This window comes from Scyliorhinus torazame, chromosome 10 (assembly GCF_047496885.1).
Source record: "Scyliorhinus torazame isolate Kashiwa2021f chromosome 10, sScyTor2.1, whole genome shotgun sequence".
NCBI classification, from domain to species: domain Eukaryota; kingdom Metazoa; phylum Chordata; class Chondrichthyes; order Carcharhiniformes; family Scyliorhinidae; genus Scyliorhinus; species Scyliorhinus torazame.
Genome location: NC_092716.1, coordinates 68,408,736 through 68,430,030, shown reverse-complemented (window position 1 = coordinate 68,430,030; position 21,295 = coordinate 68,408,736). Strand labels below are relative to the sequence as shown.

General features: G+C 41.6%; 1 protein-coding gene across 1 annotated transcript in view; it reads right to left on the bottom strand.

Moving 5' to 3' along the window:
- Nucleotides 1-951: 951 nt before the first annotated feature.
- The window catches only part of cyld (cylindromatosis (turban tumor syndrome)), a 78,562-nt gene continuing 58,218 nt past the window's right edge, over nt 952-21,295 (bottom strand). Inside the window, exons 13-17 of the mRNA XM_072518231.1 lie at nt 15,378-15,510; nt 14,434-14,542; nt 11,149-11,267; nt 7,465-7,681; nt 952-5,937 (exon numbers count right to left, since the gene is read on the bottom strand). Coding sequence (XP_072374332.1) covers nt 5,753-5,937; nt 7,465-7,681; nt 11,149-11,267; nt 14,434-14,542; nt 15,378-15,510 — 763 coding nt within the window. The 3' untranslated portion in view covers nt 952-5,752. The remainder of the gene's footprint in view (nt 5,938-7,464; nt 7,682-11,148; nt 11,268-14,433; nt 14,543-15,377; nt 15,511-21,295) is intronic.

Here is a 21,295-nt window from a genome sequence, read left to right as displayed (position 1 = left end):
TCCTAAATTAATTTCACAACTTTCACATTCTTGACCACAGCTGCAAACCTATCAGCAAGCAGTTAATGCTGAATTACTGTGACATTACCAAACGGTCTCTGTAACTATTCATTTATTTTAACTAATCACACTTACTAATTATTTGAATAATTAAGTGCTATGATTCCATGGTGAGTAAACAATTATTTGTTGTCTGACTTTACCAATGATTACAGTCAATTCACTCTGTAGCTTGCACATATACTATTGAAAGTTTTGTACTTTAAATATTGTTAGAATTTGAACTATTTGAACAAATTGATACAAAACAAATTTAGATATCAGGCATAAAATGATAAACCAGGTGATTGCTTTATGGTGGAGTTAGTGAAGGTTTGTCTGGTGAACTCAGTCAATAATCACAGGTGATCTCATAATATTATGCAAGTACATGCAAAGTTGACAATTGCACAATTATGGAACACAACTGACTTGTAGAGTTTGGTCCTTCAAACAGCTGGTTATATTAAAAAATAGGTTTAAAATCAATAGGAAGTTTGTAACAAAATCTATGAAAAGCCAATTTTTGAATAATGTGATTCAAATAATAGCCTGAAGATGGAGCCATAATTCAAATCATTACTAAAAAAAAAATATACAAACTTGCCTAAACCTTGAAGTACATCACATAAATCACAGAATTGTGACAGCACAGGACACAATTTCATAAAGGTCTCAATTCCCTCAACATTTTGATTAAGTAAAGATTAATTACAACTTTTTGAACAAGTAATGTTTTGGGAAAGGATTGTACAACTTGGAAAGCTCATCCTCCCTTTGAATTTGAATATATTCTACAGCATTAAGTATTTTCCATATAGGCTGCTCTGCCCTCTAACTGTGTGCATCCAAGAACAAACTTGATGCAAGCAATGGAAAAAAAAAACACTCCCACATAAAGTGCTAAAACTATACATTTCAAACATTTTAATTTTGAATTGAACACTTGGTACAGAAGGCAATCACACAAGCAAAGTAATGAAAAAAAATCGACTTTGTTCCAAATAGACTTTGCAATCAGATTGGAACAAGGATCATTTAAAATTGTTCAAGTTATCAGAATTCAGTGCTCCTGTAATATGGCTGCAAAATACCAGGCAAACATTTAGATTATCTTCTGTAAAGTCTGGAACACCGCCCTTCTTTTTCATTGCCCTCAAGTTTTGCACCTTCAAATCACCAAAAGCTATTTTGCCCATCCTAAAAAGACTCTTGAAAACTCAAAGGAATTGAACCTCATTTAAAATAAAGGTTAACCAGGATCTGTAGTTCAAACTTAATTAACAAAACTGTAGCCTTAACTGCTGGTGGTTCTTTGATGGGAGGAGCAAATCACAACATTATAAACAGCCTTACCCAATACTCAAATAGATGCGTGCTATTACTGTCCTTGGTAGAAAAATAAACCAGCTGTGACTAAAAGTCACAATGTTTGAGTTCACCAATTGAGACTTAAAGCTATACATTGCATTTGAGCAGTTGTCACAGATGCTACATGTGCATTTACCAGACTTGAGGCATGAATTTACAAAAGCATACAAAATGCTAAATTATTTTCCAGGATTAGCACAAAATGGACTAAGATACAATACAAATTCAAGTTATTTATTTCTTTAGGTTGTACAACCAAATAAATAAAAACATTAAACAAAATTCAGCTTCACCTCTTAAAATGCCGCTTCATTTTCCAATAGTACATCAGACCTGTGTCATCATTCTGAACCAAGCTATTTAAAAAGAAATGCAAGGACTGAATGCACTGTAAGGCCAACTACACTGTTACCAGTCCAAGATTGGAAGCTGCAAAATCAATTCACAGCCAGCAACATCTGATTTATACCGACTGACTGGAATTGCTCATGCAAAGAGCCCTGCACATGTTCTAAAAAGAAAACTATCAATTTTAAAGTGCCTATGAGATCACTACTTTTAAATACAGACTGGCCCCACATTGGAATTGCACACCACAGTGTCAAGGCCAAGTGACGCAAGAAAGTCTCTCAAAGGCTTCTCGTAGAACTGCACTAAGACTGGGACCTGGTTCCAATTAGACTGTCACTTCATTGAGCTACTGCAAAAAGGTTACTTCATTAATGATATAGAACTCAACTATGCTCTACGTTGTCCCCGAGGTTAAGCAAATTACCACGGAGGAATTAAACATTTTACCCATTCATTACCCAATCATAATAGCAGACACCTTCTGGTCAGATAAAGCACGGCCCAATGCAAACTTCGTAGTCTAAAACACTGCAAGAAGCCACTCCCTGCTACTTTGGTCAGCTTACATTTCCCACAACTACGATCCACCCACTTAATATGACTTTAGAGTGTGGTTGCCAATTTGTGGCCTGGACAGAGTTGAAAAAATTTGACAACAGGTAAAGGAGATTCACATGTGAAACATCCAATTTTCATGAAGAATTGACTTGAAAACTGACAGATAGAAAATGCAAAATGAAAAACCTGATTCAAAAACTTTAAATTAAAAACTATTTCCCAGTTGTGCAAGTTAAATGCTGAACAATAATAAAATTGCATTCTATTTTGGAACTTGCAACCAGGATCATTGTAACAGATTAATTGACGAAAAGCTAAAAAACATAAAGGTACCCTATCATACTTCATGGAATCTTTCTAAAAAACACACAGAAAAGTTAAAAAAAATAATGGTAGTACATGGGAGGGAATTTGAACATTTATGCACTGAAAAGCAATTAAGGTTAGTTTCCCTTTCTATTCTTCTGTTGCCTCCAATCAGCAAGTGGAACAGGAGGAGATAGACTTCTTCCAGGATTTTTAGCTCCCACCAGGTTTGGATCAGCGGTAGGCTGGTCCTAAAAATAGTGCTGCTGTCTGACAGGCTCTTTCCTTGGCTCTGTTTTGCAACAAGGTGCTTTTTCTGGTAGAGGGATGGGGTGGAGGAGCTGGCAGGGTTGCCCACCCGCAAGTGGGCTAGCCCATCGAAGAACCACCAGCAGTTAAGGTCTATTGCCAGAGACCAGATAGAAAGATCCCTTGCCAGTCTGCCTGGTGATTAGGTACTCCCAACCCCACAATGGTGGCCCAGCTGCAAACATCTTTTTGCACATTTGCAGGTATTTCAGATGAGAGATTAAACTGAGGCCACATGTTTGCTCCAGAGGATGTAACAGATCCCATGACACTACTTTGGAGAGTCATCTCTGCTGTCCTGGCCAATATTTCCCTCTCAATCACCACCACAAAAATAGAATAACTGTTTGTGGGAGCTTTCAGTGTGTACAATCGGCCATCGTGTTTTCAACAAGTGACTGCACTTCAAAAGTACTTAATTGACTGTAAAGCACTTTCGAGACATCAGATAGCTGCAAAAAGCACTATATAATGCAAGTCTTTCTTTTGCTTTGTTTCAAATGTTTAAAAAGAGAGGTTGCCTCCATTTTGGGGTACCTTCTTCCTCAGTAAACTCAGCTTCCTAAGTTCCAAAGGATAGTCTTTGAACTCAAAACGTTAACGGTTTCTCTATTCACAGATACTGTCAGATCTGGTGGGCTTTTTCAGCTTCTTCTATTTTTATTTTATGGCATCTTGCTTTTGTTTTCAAGTGGAAAAGTCTCCGATTGGTCCTCCAGCTTTAAAGACCTGTCCAACATTCTGGATTTGACAGTGGGTCCACCCTCTGGCCTTTATTTGTCAATTTGGGGAAAATCACAGATGAGTCACTATTCACTAGACAGCGTGGACTTCGGATTTCCATTTTAGCTGATGGTGGGATTAGGAAGCCCATGAGGAAAACTCTGTCCTGGATCTTAAGCCTACTCATGGTCGATCTTCACCATGGCTGGTGTATTCATTTAGGGCTGTATTCCACACAGCTCAACTCTCAGAAAGCAATGCTGAATCAGAATACCAATCAAATCAGAGTGCAACTGTCTTGTTAGGAAAACTCTGAACCAAAGAAATGCCCAGTGCCTATTTTCCTTATAGCAAACAAATCATCTTTCTTCATGAATAGCTCATTTTGTAACAAAATTTAGAATTACTGAAACTCCAAATGTGAAGGCCAAGGGTGTATTTCCCATGGCATCTGACTTAAAAGGACATATTAAAAGCTAGAGGTACTTAACTGAAATTAAAAAGAAAATAATGAAAATACTCCAAAGGTCTGGCAGCGCCCATGGAGAGAGAAATGGCATTAATGTTTCAAGTTGATGGCGTTTCTTCAAGTGCTCCAAATTGCTGCAAGTGAACATTAATACTTGGCTATTTTGCCGATTCCAGTTATTTCTTTCCAAGTACTATATCAATACACCGTATTCTGATAAAACGGCAGTTAGTTATAGATGCTTACCAACAACCAACCCAAGACTGGTTTAGCACAGTGGGCTAAACAGCTGACTTGTATTTGAGAACAAGGCCAGCAGCGCGGGTTCAATTCCCGTGCCCGCCTCCCCGAACAGGCGCCGGAATGTGGCGATTAGGGGCTTTTCACAGTAACTTCATTGAAGCCTACTTGTGACAATAAACGATTATTATAATTATTGTAGAATTATAAAGACCCCATGCATATAATACTGTACTTTCAGACGGAATACAAATTGATTTTCAAAGCTAATGGGACCATAGTACAATCAGGATGAACCTGTTCGTATATGTATGTATATGATACCCAATTTTATTTTCCAAACTCTCTCTCTCTCTGGATGTGTGCGGCAGAGTCGAAAGGTGAATTCAATTCATTAACTAGGTGCAGGAAAAGGGTTGCATACTTTCTGCTCAGCAGTATTTTTCTTACTACTTTAGAGAAATAGCTTCCCTTTGATCAACATCTCCTTCAGATACAGATTTTGCTGTGCAAGAATAAATAAGAAGAGAATTGCTTCCCATAGTGCATATTTTGCAATGATAAAAATTTAAAAGATAAAGAACAGATCTCTGCAGTTTACTGTATTATCCGATGCAAGGATCCGACCGATTAGGCCTCATCACAAATGAATAGAAAGATACAAATACTTAACTCAAGTGTTGCTGTGTCCCTGCATCTCATTCTCCCACGAGGTTCAAAAGGAGGGAAAATAAGAACTTGCAAAGACAAAACCCTATTCCAGTATAACCAAGATTTTTGGAAATTACAAGAGAATTGCAATAATGTTTTATAGGTGCACAAAAATATCTGATTCATACGTTCATAATACAATGGAAAACATCACAAAACACACGGATATTGATCTACTGAAAAAAACTGGGACTCATGGAAAGTTTCAAATGGGGGCTGACAATAAAAAATAATTTGCATTTGTTAGAATGCAGGATCGCCACTGAGCAACATGTGCCAAATAGTTAACAGGCAAGTTAGGAGTTTGCATGTTGCAATTAGTCAACACTATTCCAATGATGTGTAGGTTAACAAAACAGTTTTCAATGTTAAATCTGTTAAAGCTGTAAAGGCATAGGATTCATTAACAAATCAGTACCTATATACCTTCCCCCCCCCCCCCCAAAGTAAAATGAAGAAAAAATTCATTATTTACACAAGAATTCCATTTTAAAACAGGCCTTAGTCCTACTTTTACAGTCAACTACTGAACACTTAATACTAGATATATTCTACAGTGCAAAACATGTTACAGCAATACTTTCACTTTATTTTATGTAATTTAGAATTTCTTTTTTTAAAGTGTAATAAATTAGTATCCGGGGTTCTCTCTTTAAGCACTGAAGGATTCACAGTCTATTTGTACAAACTCATAGTTGGGCTCTGGTACATGCACATGTATGCATCACATAGCAATCTTCGTGCAAAGCCTTGGATACTTTTAGGATCCAATCCATGTAGCTCCTCTGGTGACATTTTTAAATATTCTCCTATCTCAGGACACTGAGTCACCTGAGGGATGTTGTAACCATTCTGCCCACCTACAAAAAAAAAATCAAACAGCGGTTTTAATTCTAATGCTTTCTAAATCATATCCTCGAAAGAAAGAAATATGCAGATTATGTTGAGTGCAATTAATTTTAGATCTGGAATTTCAAGAAAATCAGTTCAACTTGAATTCAATTCAGTAACCGGGCAACTTACTTGCCAATAAAAAAGGGCATCTACATGACTATGTTTTGAAACATCTACATTAAGGGAAGATTTAAAATCAGTGAGGACATAGCCTCACCCAATAGTTAGCATGATGAAAACAGCATTGATGAGCAACTGCGAATGTTGCAGCGGTGGTGGTGGGAATAGAATCGGAATTTGGTTGCTACAATGCATTAATTTTTGTTTCAGTAAGATATTCACAGGATATCAGTTCCCAATGCCCAAATCTAAGTGAACCCTGAACCGATTGAAAGTAAGGTGAAAAGACACGCAAATGCTTTTATTAAGGTGTTGTGTTTTCATTTAAGCATTTTATCTGATGATGTGCAACTGCTTTCCAGCTCATGCAGTTTAAAAAAATATATATTTATTGTGATCTGAACATCACCGTGAGGTCGGAAATTGTTGCGCAAACTGCATTGGTCTTTAACTGAATGGTTTGCTCGGCCTTTTCAGATGGCCATCAATAGTTAATGACATCGCTGTGCATCTGGAGTCACATGTAGGCCAGAACAGGCAAGGAATATTTCTTTCATTAAAAGGACATTAGTGGACCAGATGAGTCTTTATGACAACCAATGACATCTCAGAAGTACTTCTTTGGCTGTGAAACTTTGAAACATCCTGAAGATTTGAGATTCAAACGGTGCATTACAAGTGTACACCCTCTTCCATGGTGGGAACAGACAAATTAACCAAAATGTAATCTTTAAGCAAGTGGGGGACAATACCATTATTTTCCAAAGCATTCTGCTTTGCATGCATGCACACATCGGATGTTCTGCGATATATTAAAGGCATTTGAATTCCTTGCAACATTCACAGAAATAAAAGTTTATATAACTATAATTTGAGTCGTGCAGAAGCTTGCAGCAGGTTCAGCGACTTAACAGCAGCATCCTGTGTCTCAGTGTTGTGATAAAATGAAATCTTTTCCTGCATTTACAGTATTGTCTTAAAGACAAGTTACTATCACGTAGTATGCCCTTAGCTTTTTGCAACCCAGTGCATATTATAATATACTTTAGCATGTTAAATTGCTTACAGTACCAGAGAAACATCAATTACCTGAGACTTAACTAATTTTTAGCAGTCAGCTCTCCTGTGCAATTGACTAAAAATGCTCATGAATAAAAAATACAACTATACAAATTAGATAAAATAGAACAACAAAACCCATTTGTAGATTCTAGTTAACGCAAATAAAACTTTGGTGTTACATTGCCTCTTATTTGCTACACAGAACATCTCTAGACACAAATTCTAGTTTTCAACACAATGACAACACCACACAAACAGCACAAAACAGCGAAGGCACAAAATAAATACAGGGCATGAAATTTGCACCGTACCATCTCGATCTGCCATGCTGTCAAAAAACAACCAGGCGGAGTCATCTGGGCCATATTTGACAAAAGCCACATAATGACTAGTCTCTATACAGAGCACAGCAAACAGTTTCATCGTCTGTCTGGGTACACAACACTGCCTCCAGGCATAGTCAGCCATCTGTTCTGGTAGAGTTACTTTTCTCTGCTTATGTCCTTGTCTCTTTGGATGGAGATGTACCTGGAACAAAGAACGGCATAAATGCAAGCTTAAGACACCATTATAATCTTCTGCAAGGTTCAGAGTCTGAGCAGCCAAAGGTTCAAATACTCAGATTTGTCCAAATTATTTGGGCATCACTGGCAAGGCTGGATTTAATGCTCAGCTTTTCTTTTAAAACAAACACAGCTAAGTGGTTTGCCAGGTCACGTCAGAGGGCAGTTGAGAGTCAATGACATTGGTGCGTATATAAAAGCTCCGGAGGCCTGAGAAGGTAACATTTATTTTGTTAATGTAAAGACCGCAATGCAGCTTACGACTCAAAAGGTCCACCGGAAATGCCAGTCCCAGTTTGGGCCGTCTTTTAAAGGGCGAGTTTACGAGCCCCAGCTGGGCGGATCTCCACCGAATTGCAGGGAAGCTCTTATTCTGAGTCCCAAGGGGAGATTGATCAATGTGGCCCAGTGTGTCTCATGAGGGTTATTATAGTGTCCAAAACGGAATTGGATATAGGCCAAACCGGGTAAGTTTCCTTCCCCACAGACATTGGTGAATCAGTTAGATTTTGATAACAATTTTACAAATTTATATTCATTCTTATGCTGGTATTTTTAAGTTTGAAGAGAAGAAAGGAAGAATTAAAAGCAGCCACATAGAATGGTTACAGCACAAGAGGCAGCCATTCTGCCCATTGGGTCCATGCCAGCTCTCTGCAAGAGCAACTCGGCCAAGTTAGACTTCCTGATCGTTTCACCGTATTCATGCAATTTTTCTCTCTCCAAATCATGATCAAATTCTCTTTTGAAAGCCACGATTGAATCTGCCACCACCACACTTTCAGCAGTGCATTCCAGATCCCAACCACTCAATAAAAATATTTTTCCTCATTTTATATTGTGTGGATAATTTAATTATAATCCTATAGAATTTTAATTTAACACCTCCAAATGACTGGACAATTTTCCTTTCAATCACTTTGAATAAGCGTCCTGAAGTGGTTAGGATTACCCTTCTCAAATCAACTGTAGGAGAAACAAGCACAGAAATCACCAGATGTTGGCAAGAGCATAATGGTGTTCCCACTGGCAATGTTCCCCCCACCCTTATTGTTGATAAAAAATCCCTACATGTAAAGAACAGTTTCATCAACAGACTGAGAAATTCTAAAAGCACATTGCCACTTTTCAAAACAACTCTGTAGTGTAAGTGCAAGACCCAGTTTAGCATTGTAAAGTAATTCGATTTTCATGCCAATATTAGACAACCAAACATCATTCGGGAACAAATAAGTGATTAATCAAGACTTGAAGACTTGAGGCTATCATTTACTGAACATTAATGGGGCCAATAGATAGGCCCAGCTAAATGCAATTATTCTGGATTTGTAAAGTGTCCTGTTATTTAGAATACTCAACCCAACAGGTGACATGTTCATTAATTAATGGTATTATTTCAAATTAAATTTAGATTTAAAATAAATTAAGAGAATATGGGCAAAATGAGTCCATGTTAGATCACAGTAGATAAATAAATTGGGCACATTTTGCTACAAAGAGGAAAAGTTGAGTGGTGATATGATTGTATAAGGTCTAGTTAATGCAGGCATGACAAGTTATTGCACTTTGTCCAGAACTGTAAAGCCTGCACTTGGAGGGGCCAATTCAGAAATAATCTGCAGAAACAATGCGCGCGATTCACTCGGAAAAAAGTCTGGTTTCGGGTGTGCTTGGCGGGGTGTTTCTTAGCAGCTGCAATGCACAGAATGATACCACTATTCAACGACAAATAGCCGTTTTTTGGGCCTCAGGGAGTTTCTCTCCATGGAGGCCACAATTAGGAAGAATTCTTGCACTGGGGAGCTGAGCTCGCCAACAGGACTGGTTCCTCACAGATCAGGGTTGCACAGACCATTTTTAATGGCTGCCTCGAACTCGACACACAACCCCTCCCCTTCACCCTCCTGAACTTTTTTGTTGGCCCTCTCAAACTCCCTCTCCCCTCCTTTCATGGCATGGCCCCCCATGCCCTGACCCCAGGCAGTGCCAACCAGGCACCTAGGCAGTGCCAGCCAAGCACTCTGGGGAGCTCAGTGGCCTGCAAGATTACTTCCCCCCCGCCAAGGTGCCATCACACTTGGTCCACAATTGTGGAAACTGGTACTAATTGGTGCCCGGTTGAGGCCTCGCAGATGGGGCCATTAACTCTTGGGTGCCAGGCGAATATGGCATCTGGATATTTAAATATCATTATCTGTATCATGCCCAGCGAGGGCGAGATCCAGATCATGCCAGCGCAGAGATGTTTGGGGCTCTCCGGTGATTCACTGCCATGACGCGGTGGAACGAATTGCACCCAATTTTCCAATGAGCAAGTGGTCAATCGATGGAAAAGGTTTGCTAGGGAGGTGGTACAAGCAGTTGGTACTAATTCAAACGTAAATTAGATCTTTTCTGAAAATACCAGTGTGTAGTACAGAATGTGGGGACTTTCAGACAAGTGTAATAGTAAAGCTTGGGAGGAACAGCTGACATTGGAGCTATGGTTCCAGTGTGCACTGGGATGGTATTATGCAACAATATCAAGATGAACCATGGCCAATTATTTTGACCTTCAATTTCTATGAAGGATATAAAACAAAATTATCAACCTGAACATAATCATAGCAATTTCTTCAAGTGGAAAGTGAAAATTTTATTGATAACAGGGGCAAAATTCTCCAGAAACAGCGTGATGTCCGCCGACTGGTGCCCAAAACGGCGCAAATCAGTCGGGCATCGCGCCGCCCCAAAGGTGCAGAAGGCTCCGCATCTTTGGGGGCTGAGCCCCAACCTTAAGGGGCTAGGCCCGTGCCGGACGAATTTCCGCCCTGCCAGCTGGCGGAAAAGGCCTTTGGTGCCCCGCCAGCTGGCGCGGAAATGACATCTCCGGGCGGCGCGTGCGCGGGAGCGTCAGCGGCCGCTGACAGCATTCCCGCGCATGCGCAGCGGAGAGAGTCTCTTCTGCCTCCGCCATGGTGGAGACCGTGGCGGAGGCGGAAGGGAAAGAGTGCCCCCACGGCACAGGCCAGCCCGCGGATCGGTTGGCCCTGATCGCGGGCCAGGCCACCGTGGGGGCACCCCCCGGGGCCAGATCGCCCCGCGCCCCCCCCAGGACCCCGGAGCCCGCCCGCGCCGCCTTGTCCCGCCGGTAAGGTAGGTGGTTTAATCTACGCTGGCGGGACAGGCATTTTAGCAGCGGGACTTCGGCCCATCCGGGCCAGAGAATCGCGGGGGCTGGCCCGCCAACCGGCGCGCCGCGATTCCCGTCCCTGCCGAATATCCGGTGGTGGAGAATTCGGCAACCGGCGGGGGCGGGATTCACGCCAGCCCCCAGCGATTCTCCGACCCGGCGGGTGGTCGGAGAATCTCGCCCCAGATGTCTATTCTGGTGAGCATGGAGTCTTGCATTTTGTAATGGAATTTCTATTATCCACCAAGAAAAATACCTACTTGGGTAGTACAAGCTTTGCAGAACTGCTTGATTTTTCCAGCAGTTATATCAATGTCCTCATAACATTCTTTGCATTCATAAAGGGCAAGACCTCCACAGATACGACAGTCTCTGGGTGCTAAAATAAAAATACAATTAGCTAGTTGCACCATACTTTTAACTGATTTTATATAAGTTTCATTACAAGAGTTTGAATATTTCAGTACTCTTTAAAATGCTTCAGCCAAAATTTTTATATCCACACATTCATTTCTAACGAGCAACACGGATTTTGACTAAGGAATTATATGACTGCAACACAGAATCATAGAATTTACAGTGCAGAAGGAGGCCATTCGGCCCATCGAGTCTGCACCGGCCCTTACAAAGAGCACCCTACTGAAGCCCACATATCGACCATATCCCCATAACCCCCACTTAACATTTTTGGACACTAAGGGCAATTTAGCATGGCCAATTCACCGAACCTGCACATCTTTGGACTGTGGGAGGAAACCGGAGCACCCGGAGGAAACCCATGCAGACACGGGGAGAACGTGCAGACAGTGTCCCAGCCGGGAATTGAACCTGGGACCCTGGAGCTGCGAAGCAACTGTGCTAGCCACTATGCTACCCTAAACATCTTCCATGTTTTTGAGTCAACAAGCGAGTAGACTGCCCTATGGTTCTGCACAGAGGGGTGGGGGGGGGGTTGTAGTATACAACACTACCCTCTCAGATTCAGTCAATAAGTATCCAAGAGGCATATTAATGAATGATACACAGCAGCTGTCAAGTTCCAGATAAGTGTTGTGTGAACTAATTTCAGCTGGATTGAACATGGAAACATTAGGACTTTCTCGGTGCACCTGGAAGGGAGAGAAGAAAACTAGGAGTCACCAAAGGACATTAGGCTTTACGGCAAAGAGTGAATGAGCCACAATTTCTTTCAGTGCAACCAAAGGAAAATCTGTTATCTACCATGTGCAAGTAACTACATGTCTCTGACTCCAATTCCATTAACCAGTCAGGCTATATCAGCAAGCTTTGCATTCTATTTGAGCAATCTTCTCAAGTCTCATGACTGCATATGTACTTTCTATTCTTCTGACACTAAGACTGCCTTGTGTCTTCTACTTTAGTAACGAGGGCAGATCTTCCAGCTACTTTGGTATTTTCTCTTAAAACAACTTTGTTTTGGCTGTCAAAAGCATGAGGAATGTGCTAAAAGTGGTAGCTGTTTTATGGAATAGCTGCCAACAACCTTTAGATTTACAGATGAAAAGGAGCTAATTTGCAGACATACTAAGCACTGTCAGCACCATCATCTGAAGAGGAAAAAGTTAAGTAGGGTACTTCTGCTTCACTTTATTTGTTCCAAAAACCAGAAGGGATATTGTGGCATTGCTAAAGAGTACCGTTTCCGTACAAACTATCTGTCTTGGCACAATAACATGATTGTGGACATGCCAATAGTTACTTCAATTAACCTTTCGTAAAAAATAATTTACGGGACGTGGGTGTCACTGGCTAGGCCAGCATTTATTGCTGACCCCTAATTGCCCCCGAGAAGGTGATGGTGAACTGCTGGAGTCAGAGGTGTAGGTACACCACAGTGCTGTTAGGGAGGGAATTCCAGGATTTTGATCAGAGACATTGAAGGAACGACGATAAATTTCAAGGTCAGGATACTGAATGGTTGGAGGAGAACTTCCAGGTGGTGGGTTCACAGATATATGCTGCCCTTGTCCTTGTGAATGATAACGGCCATGGGTTTGGAAAGTGTTGGCGACAGAACCTTGGATGAGTTCCTGCAGTGCATCTTCAAGAAACTAATGACAAATACTCTGAGTAACCAAGTTTGTATGTGCAATGTTGGATTTGTAGCTAATGTCAGCTACCTGGAGAGATAACTGCAATGATGCGGAGGTTGGTTGAGGATAAATATAAGGGAGGACAGGACATTGGGGTGGCATCTTCTAAACTATCTTAATAAATGTCAAAACAACACAAAATATATGCTACTGAAAGTACAGAATTCTAAACAAATCAATACATTAGCATGATGGACTTACTGTCTTAGTGAACCAACTGTGAATGGCAACAGAATAATATGAAAATAGTTAAAAACAGAAATTGACTATCAAATTATTTAAATTGAGGTGGGGAAATAGGAATCTCTAGTCAAAAGATTTTGTGACCTACTAATTCTGGGCTTCAGGTATTTTCATCTGCTGAAGAACATGCTGTTTTAAAAGGGATCTGCACTGGACTGTAATTGGATTTCTTGCGAAGTGGTGCTCCCTCAAGTGGCTGCTAGCTATATTACAGTTGAAACTTTGTAAAGCAATGAAGAATTGTCACCTTTGCTTGCCTTAGGTGGCCATGTTCATGTTATCATCAATAAGATCTTAAAAACCCATCAGACAATACACATCAGACACCAGACCATCCACAGCCAGACTCAGGTGGAAAATAAACCATGAAAGACAAGAATTCAGAAGAAGGGAGCTGTCGAGGATCAGCAAGTGTGAGATGAAATCAACGCAAACATTATTAAGCTTTGTTGCTTAGGGAAGGGTATAACCTGTACGAAATTGAGTTTTGGAAAACTGTCATTACTCTCAAATGAAAATGTAGGCGGCAGAAATTGTATAATATTAACCATAAAAGTGGTGGAGCTGCTGAATTGGAATTGTTCAATATTGGAGCAATAACCTCAGATAAGAAAGTGGACAAAAAAAAAGGACCACAAACAGAAAACTAAAGTTCATTCAGGATACTAAATTATGTGGAGACATATAACATTCATAAAGAGATGCTCAGACTCAGCGCCAGGGTAATAAAGTGGCAAATGGCATTCAAATGAACATGGGTGTGTGCTAAAATAATAGAATGGTCTACTCAAATGAGGATAAAACCATACAACAAAGATAAATAATTGCAAGAAACAAAGCAAAGGGTCCCAACTATCGTACTTTAGAAAGTACAATGGTTCGCTATTCGGAATAGCCATTCCAAACAGCCAAAATGTTAAGTTTAAGCATTTAACCTTCAATTAAAAATGTTTTGATGATTATGCTTATTCACGGTTTAGCACTCTTGAAAAGGAGCTGCAAATCTGAGTAAATTACATTTATGCAACATAATTAATAGCCTGTGGTGGCTTTTGAGGAGGAAGACGCCAAAGACCCAACAGAAAAAAATGCTAGAGCAGGCCAAATAGTTTTCTAGGTTTCTAATAATAACACCGAAAGAAGCAATTAATTCTACAGCATTTAAAGTACAGTAAAAATGTTACTTACTGTCTTCTAATAAATCTGTGATATCCAGTTCCAAAGATGGAAATATCTTATTGAACAACTTGAAATCTTTTCCGAATCGAGGCATCTGAACTATGAGACAGGAGGGCGCCTGAAAAGAAAAATCGGACAACCACAGGTATTTTGGTTAGTCACCTTATTTATTCAATTCAAAATGAGTTTCAAGCTCAACTGAACTTTCAAAGTTTTATATAATTTACCTGTGAGAACTGAAGCAGTCTAGTTGTTTTAACATGACAATATGATGCAAAGGACTTATGGTGACTAGACTCGCTCAACACTTTACATTTCCTCTGTTCAAATTCACTAAGCTATTTTCCTTGATTCATTTTCAGTAAAATATTTACTCTATTGCAGTTTGTAAACAAAACTTAATGAAAGCAATGATATAATCCCATCTCTAATTCAGAGGGGCAAATATCCAATCCAGTTTTCCTCTGTTAAATACTGTATTTCTGACACAGGATGCTTGATGATTACTTTCACAGGGAAACACAGCTGTTTATTTAACCTCAATATAATACTGTAAATAAAGTCTTTGTCCTCCAAGACGAGCAGTTCCTTATTTAAATCTGTTTCTCTACTACGAAAGACCCACAATAGCAGTGCCAATTCCCCATTGTATTCCTAGTTCCTAGCTCTCTTCAGACCCACCAATTTAACTTTCGATTCCGGTTGCTAGCGTCAGCATCTGTTACGGACATGGGTTTTGTATAACTTAAATGCAGGTCAGGAAACTTAAAGTTAGGCTTGGCTTTTCCACAGTTAGTAAGACAGACGAGTACTGGTAGATCCAAACTGGACACATAAGTAATGAAATCCAGATTAATCAAGAGGATGAACATTTTATTAACTTCCCTGCATACAAAAGTACAAAATGAAATTTTGTTGTGCAACTCCAAGATATTCATTTAAATATCACATACCTCAGCAAATTTAAGGTCACTAGTAATAAAGGACCATTCAAGTAACTGCTGAATTGTTGGGACGCCAACATTTTCATTTTTATCCATGAATATTTGGTAAAAGAAACAATCTTGCACTTTTTGTCCTGCTGATCTGTGTTGAAACAAGTGTTAAAAATGAATTCCACACAAAACTTTGCGCACTTAGTGGTGTAGCAAGTAAATATGGCACCGAGAAATACAAACAATGATTGCTGGGCATACTATAGAAGCACACAGATGCATTAGTATCCCAGTATAACGTGGACAACTAGAGATACTCATATGGTTTTTAGGTGAAGACCTTCCTCCCACTGCCTGTAGAATGATTGCAGGACAAGATGAAAAAAGGTGGTGTGGAGATCCAAATATTTCATGCTATATAAATTTTAGAGCAAGGTTTTTGGCTAGGTAGTGTGATAATCAAAAGGCAGAACAGGCAAGATCTTGACAGGTTTGTAGGTTTTAGTTCAGAAGGTGACATGCACTGATTGGTTCATGGGTATTGCATGGATTTGGCTCAGGGTGTAGGAAACTCTGGCAAAGTCTCATTTTCTTTGGCCATTCCTAGTTGCCCAGAGATGATGGCATTGTCAGTTTGTGAATTTCTGCAGTTCTTCTACTGATGGGGCATCACCGTAATGAGTGTATGATTTCAGAATTCTGTCCCAGAAATAATAGGAATAGTGATAATATGGCCAGTGAGGATGATGTGTGACCTGGGGGGGAACTTGGGAGACAGCAGAATTAGGGACACAGGAACAGGATTAGGCCATTTAGCCCTGTGTGCCTGATCTACCATTGAGCAAGATTATGGCTAATCTGTGACCTACTTCTGCCCCATTAGCTAACAAAAATAATCAATCTCAGTTTTAAATTTTCAATTGATTTAGTGTCAATTACCATTTACAGAAGGGAACTCCAAGATTTCATATTTCACTCCTGAAAGGTCTGCCTCCAATTGGTTCTAGACTAAACTAGCATAAATAATTTCCCCCAATCTGCTGTTAGCCTTAACTTTCCAAATTCTTAAGGATACAACCCAATTCTTTTAACCAATCTTCGTAGCTTAACGTTTGGGAGTCCAGGTATCATTCTATTCGATCTACGATGTTCTGGTCAAGAGTTATCAATCTGAAACTTACTCTCTCCGCAGATGTTGCCAGACCTGCCGAACATCTCCAGCATTTTCAGTTATTTTATTGCAGAAGGTGAATGATGCGTACGTTCAACAAAATGCTTTGTGCATTGGGAAGTCTATCAAAAGTCAGTGTTCAACATCAAGGAGGACTCTGGCACCAACTTGACACAGGACTTTCATGATTACAGAGCCCACCCTTCTCTGGATTGAAGTGGTGGCCAATTCCATCGGTGCACTTGTGGAACCAGCCACGAAGCAGTGTCCGACAGCCAATGTCTCAAGTTTCCATTGAAGCATAAGCAATTTCTACCAAAAGTTTAAGTGCTATAATGGAAGCTCGGACTGGCACCCTTTCTGCTATGCAAGCTCAGATGGTTGCCATCAGGACTGTGGATATCAGTGTTCAAAGGGGTTTGCAGTGTGTTACATCAGTCCAGCAATTTATTTTCCAACAGATTACTGGGTGGCTAAGCTTACTGGGTGGCTAAGCCACTGCTCCGCGGCAGTTGCAGTAGTTAAATTGAATACATGATGACACCATCCATGCTTCCATCCCGCCACTTCACCAGCAACCTTACTGCTGCCGTCAACGAAGCAGCATTGACTGCTGCTACCCTTGCCTAGATATTGCAGCCAGGACTTTCATGCTCAGAGCTGTTGGGGTTATCCTCAAGGCCTGGGTCTCCTACAATGAAATCCTGCAGCCCGTCACCCGGCAGGATGTAGTCACTAGGGTGGTACTGCTTGGGAACACTAAGACTGATAAAGGCACACAGAAGATGGACAATAAACTGCACTGTAAATTCTACGATTCTATGAGTAAGTGAATGTACAAAAGTGACCAGCTTAAAGTTGCATGCAATTTCTTTTTTTTTTTTAAATAAACATTTTGTTGAGGTTTTTTTTTTTGGGCGTTGTAACAGCAGCAATATAAACAATGTACATGAAAATATAAACATAGCGCAAATGCCACCTCCCTCCCCAACAGGTCCCAACATTAATTAACCCCCTAATCTACGCTAACCTAACTGCCCCCCCCCCCTCTCTGCTGATGACTAGTTCTCCACGAAGAAGTCGATGAATGGTTGCCACTCTGGGCGAACCCTAACAGTGACCCTCTCAAGGCGAACTTAATTTTCTCCAGACAGAGAAAGATAGCCATGTCCGATAGCCAGGTCTCCAACTTCGGGGGTTTTCAGTCCCTCCATGCTAGTAATATCTGCCTCCGGGCTACCAGGGAAGCAAAGGCCAGAACGTCCGCCTCTTTCTCCTCCTGGATTCCCGGATCCTGCGACACCCCAAAAGTGGCCACCTCTGGACTCAATGCCACCCTTGTTTTTAATACCTTGGACATGATGTCAGCAAACCCCTACCAAAATCCCCTCAGCTTTGGACATGCCCAGAACATGTGGACATGGTTCGCTGGTCCTCCCAAGTTGCATGCAATTTCATTCATAAATTTGGCAACTCAAGATTTGTAAAATACATGGGACAGTTGGTGAATACGGAATTATATTGATATCTCATTCAAAGTAAGTATTTCTCATGCTTTTGCTCCTCCCTCTTCTAGATTCTGCTCAGTCTCTCAGCCATGCTCTAATCCAAGGGGAATGCCCCCAATGCGCACATCTGGCAGCAACTGGTTTATCCAGAAGCCTTGAAATAAGGGAAAGCCCTTCAGCACTTGCCACAACAATACATAAATTTTTGAAATTTGAAGCAACTACGGAATACATCAAACACTTGTATCGTTCCAACAACAGCAGAAATCAACCATTAACTAAGCTGCACAGTGGACAATTGCTTTAAATATATGGTGGCAGGTTTTTCCCACTGCTTAACACACGTTCAGCTGTGTCAGGCACAACACAGGATGTTGCTGGAGCATCAGGCTCAAATCACTGTGTGCATAATGCTCTCAAACTTCTGGAAGACATTAATTTGACCCATACTAATGTCTTCAATCTAGCATGCTCCTTGACAATAGAAGTGCATGCGCATGCATCGAATACCATTTTACTCTCAAACTTGCATCCATAGCGCTCAATGCGAAGTTCAAGTTTGTATTCTAAGCGAGGTTTGCTTTAGAGGAAGCTGTAGCCATCTGGGATGGCCACTTCCAACTAGGTGCTGAGGAACTCGCAAAGACTGGCGGGTAAAATGGACAAGCCAAGAATAAGGCAGACTCAGAGCCTGAAATGCATATTTGTCAGCAAAAGTTCAGACGGTATCGAAACTCCGTCCCATTAGCATGTTAATCAGGTCGATTAGCATCTGATGGCCCATCTTCCCCCAAAACAAAGGACTGGTACTCAAGCAATCGGGACAGTCCCAGACATTTCGGCGCCACTCCCTGTTCAAGGGGAACGCAAATAACGGGGTCAGTGACTGCTTGGGACACGCCCAGCCATACAGAACCCCGCCCACTTATTGGTTAAGGAATCGAATGGAGTGATCAGGGATCACCCAATTAGTAAGGCCCAAATCGAAGGACCGCCCAAAAGAGCGCGAAAACCCCCTGAGTATAAGAAGAAGAGTTCGCCATCTGTTCGCTCTTTTGGCCTTGGTACCCCCGGTCATGGTCATCGCCAATCGTAGCAACATCAGAAGCAAGTCCAAGTTCAACGCCCACTACCAGACGGATGAGTCCAGCTGAGCAGCAGTTACACCTTCGAACCCGAGAGATCCAGAATTGAACAGCGGCCACTGTTTTCTGACCTAAGCCGGGTGCCCGAAGTTAAGTACAGGTTGTCTTAGTTGATAGGTGTAGTTAACTAGTAGTGTTTATGTTGCATGAACAAACTAACTGGTGTTTGGCTCTTTGATCGATAGCCGGTTGAAACTTGTGGTGGTATCATTCGATACCTGGCGACTCTAAGCATTTGGACATAGATAGCATAGAAAGAAAGGCAAATTCACTGATTGCCCTAATTGGAACAGAGCCACAGAAAAGACCAAGTAGAAAAAGAATCGGCAACAGTTATTGGCGACATCTGACGGGACTTGACCCAGAAGTGACCGTGTCATTCCGAGAGAACCCACAAAAGCATTTAAATTAGAATCCAAATTGGCAAAGTAAAAGAAACCACAAGCGAAACAAGTATCGATCAAACCTCCAGATTTCGGAAGTGTGTAATTTGCATGCGTACTAACAAAGGGATATAAGGTAAACTCGATAGATTTTGTTGCGTGAAACTTTCGGGAGTTGCGTAAACCGGAAAATAGCTTAAGCCGTACCCGTGTTTGCACCACCGCTTTATTCCCCCTTGTTCCAAATTTCCGTTAAGAGACAGAAGTATTTGTAGGGATGGCCATGAAGGCAATGGAACGCCTTATGCATCCACAAGAGCCCGAGGTCGCAGCGACCAATAGATCAGAACAGTGTCCCGTATGGGAAGAAGAGATCAGGAAGCACCTAAAGGGAAAAGGATGGCCTCGGGCTCAAGTGGATGCATAAGGATGGCCATCCCTATAAATACTTCTGACTCTTACCGGAAATTTGGAACAAGGGGGAATAAAGCGGTGGTGCAAACACGGGTACGGCTGAAGGTGTCTCTAAACCCATTTTGAACTGATAGCAGGGATTGCAACCTTGCAATTTGCTGCCTGCATTTGGAATGGTCCAGCGAACTCTGTCTCTGTTCCGTGGTGGAACTGAGGAGTGCTGCTTTTAAATCCTCACACTGTTTCTTTAGCTGCTGTACCTGATTCTCTGTCTCTTCTTTTACCAGTACAGCACGCTGTGTGTCCTGGTAGGCCTTATCGTATTGGATTTGGAAGCTGCTAAGGTGGGCGAGACAGGATTGATGTGCCTTCTGGACATCATCTAGCCCACAGCTAGACCAGGAAGACGGCCCTGATTGGCAGGAACTCCGTGAAACGGCCCAACGGTACGCAAGCGAGACCGAGAATCAAAATAGAGCCCTCCAGGCCCCGGAAAGAAAAGCACCCGCACCACCGACTGTACAGGCAGCACCAAACGCAATGAACCCAATTACCACGCAGCACAGGATTACCATGGAAGGCCAACCCGATTTTGTGTACACCACCCCATTATCGATCACCCAGTTACAAGATGCCCGCGAAAAGGTAAATACTTTCCACCCACATCGGACCCACATTACTTTTTCGAGTTAGTGAAACAACAAACCCTCATGTATGGTTTAGGCGAGCCGGAGCAGGTCAAGCTCATAGTTATGTGCTTAGACCCCTCAGTTAGTTCAGCCCTTCCCGACCCACAAAATGTAGGAGGATGTAGCCTTCACGAAATGAAAATGGCCATTTTTGACGCCACAGGATATAACAGAAGAGACCCGGTAGACGGACTCAATCGGTGCAGGAAGAAAAAGAGAGAGCATCCAACAGCGTTTGCTGGACGCATTTGGATGCCTTACTGCTGTATTTGGTGAGTTAGCCCGCGCCCATTTATCAGCAGACAATACGGCCAAATGAACCCGTACGCTAGTATCCCATGCCACAGAGGCAGGACAGAAGGCATGCACCAGTTATGACCCCTCAGACCCAGCACACAATGAAGTGTGGGTTCTGAAACGAGTGTCCAGAGCTTGGGAACAGTCCATTCAGAAAAAGACAGAGCATGAGAGAGTAGATGCCACAATGAATCCAGTAAGGGCACACCAAGACCCCGCATGGGTAAGTGAAGGCAGAGGTACAGCGCAACACCCCAAGACACAGGAATGCTATAATTGCGGACAGAAAGGACATTACGCCCGAGAATGTCAAGCCCCCCCGAAGCAGC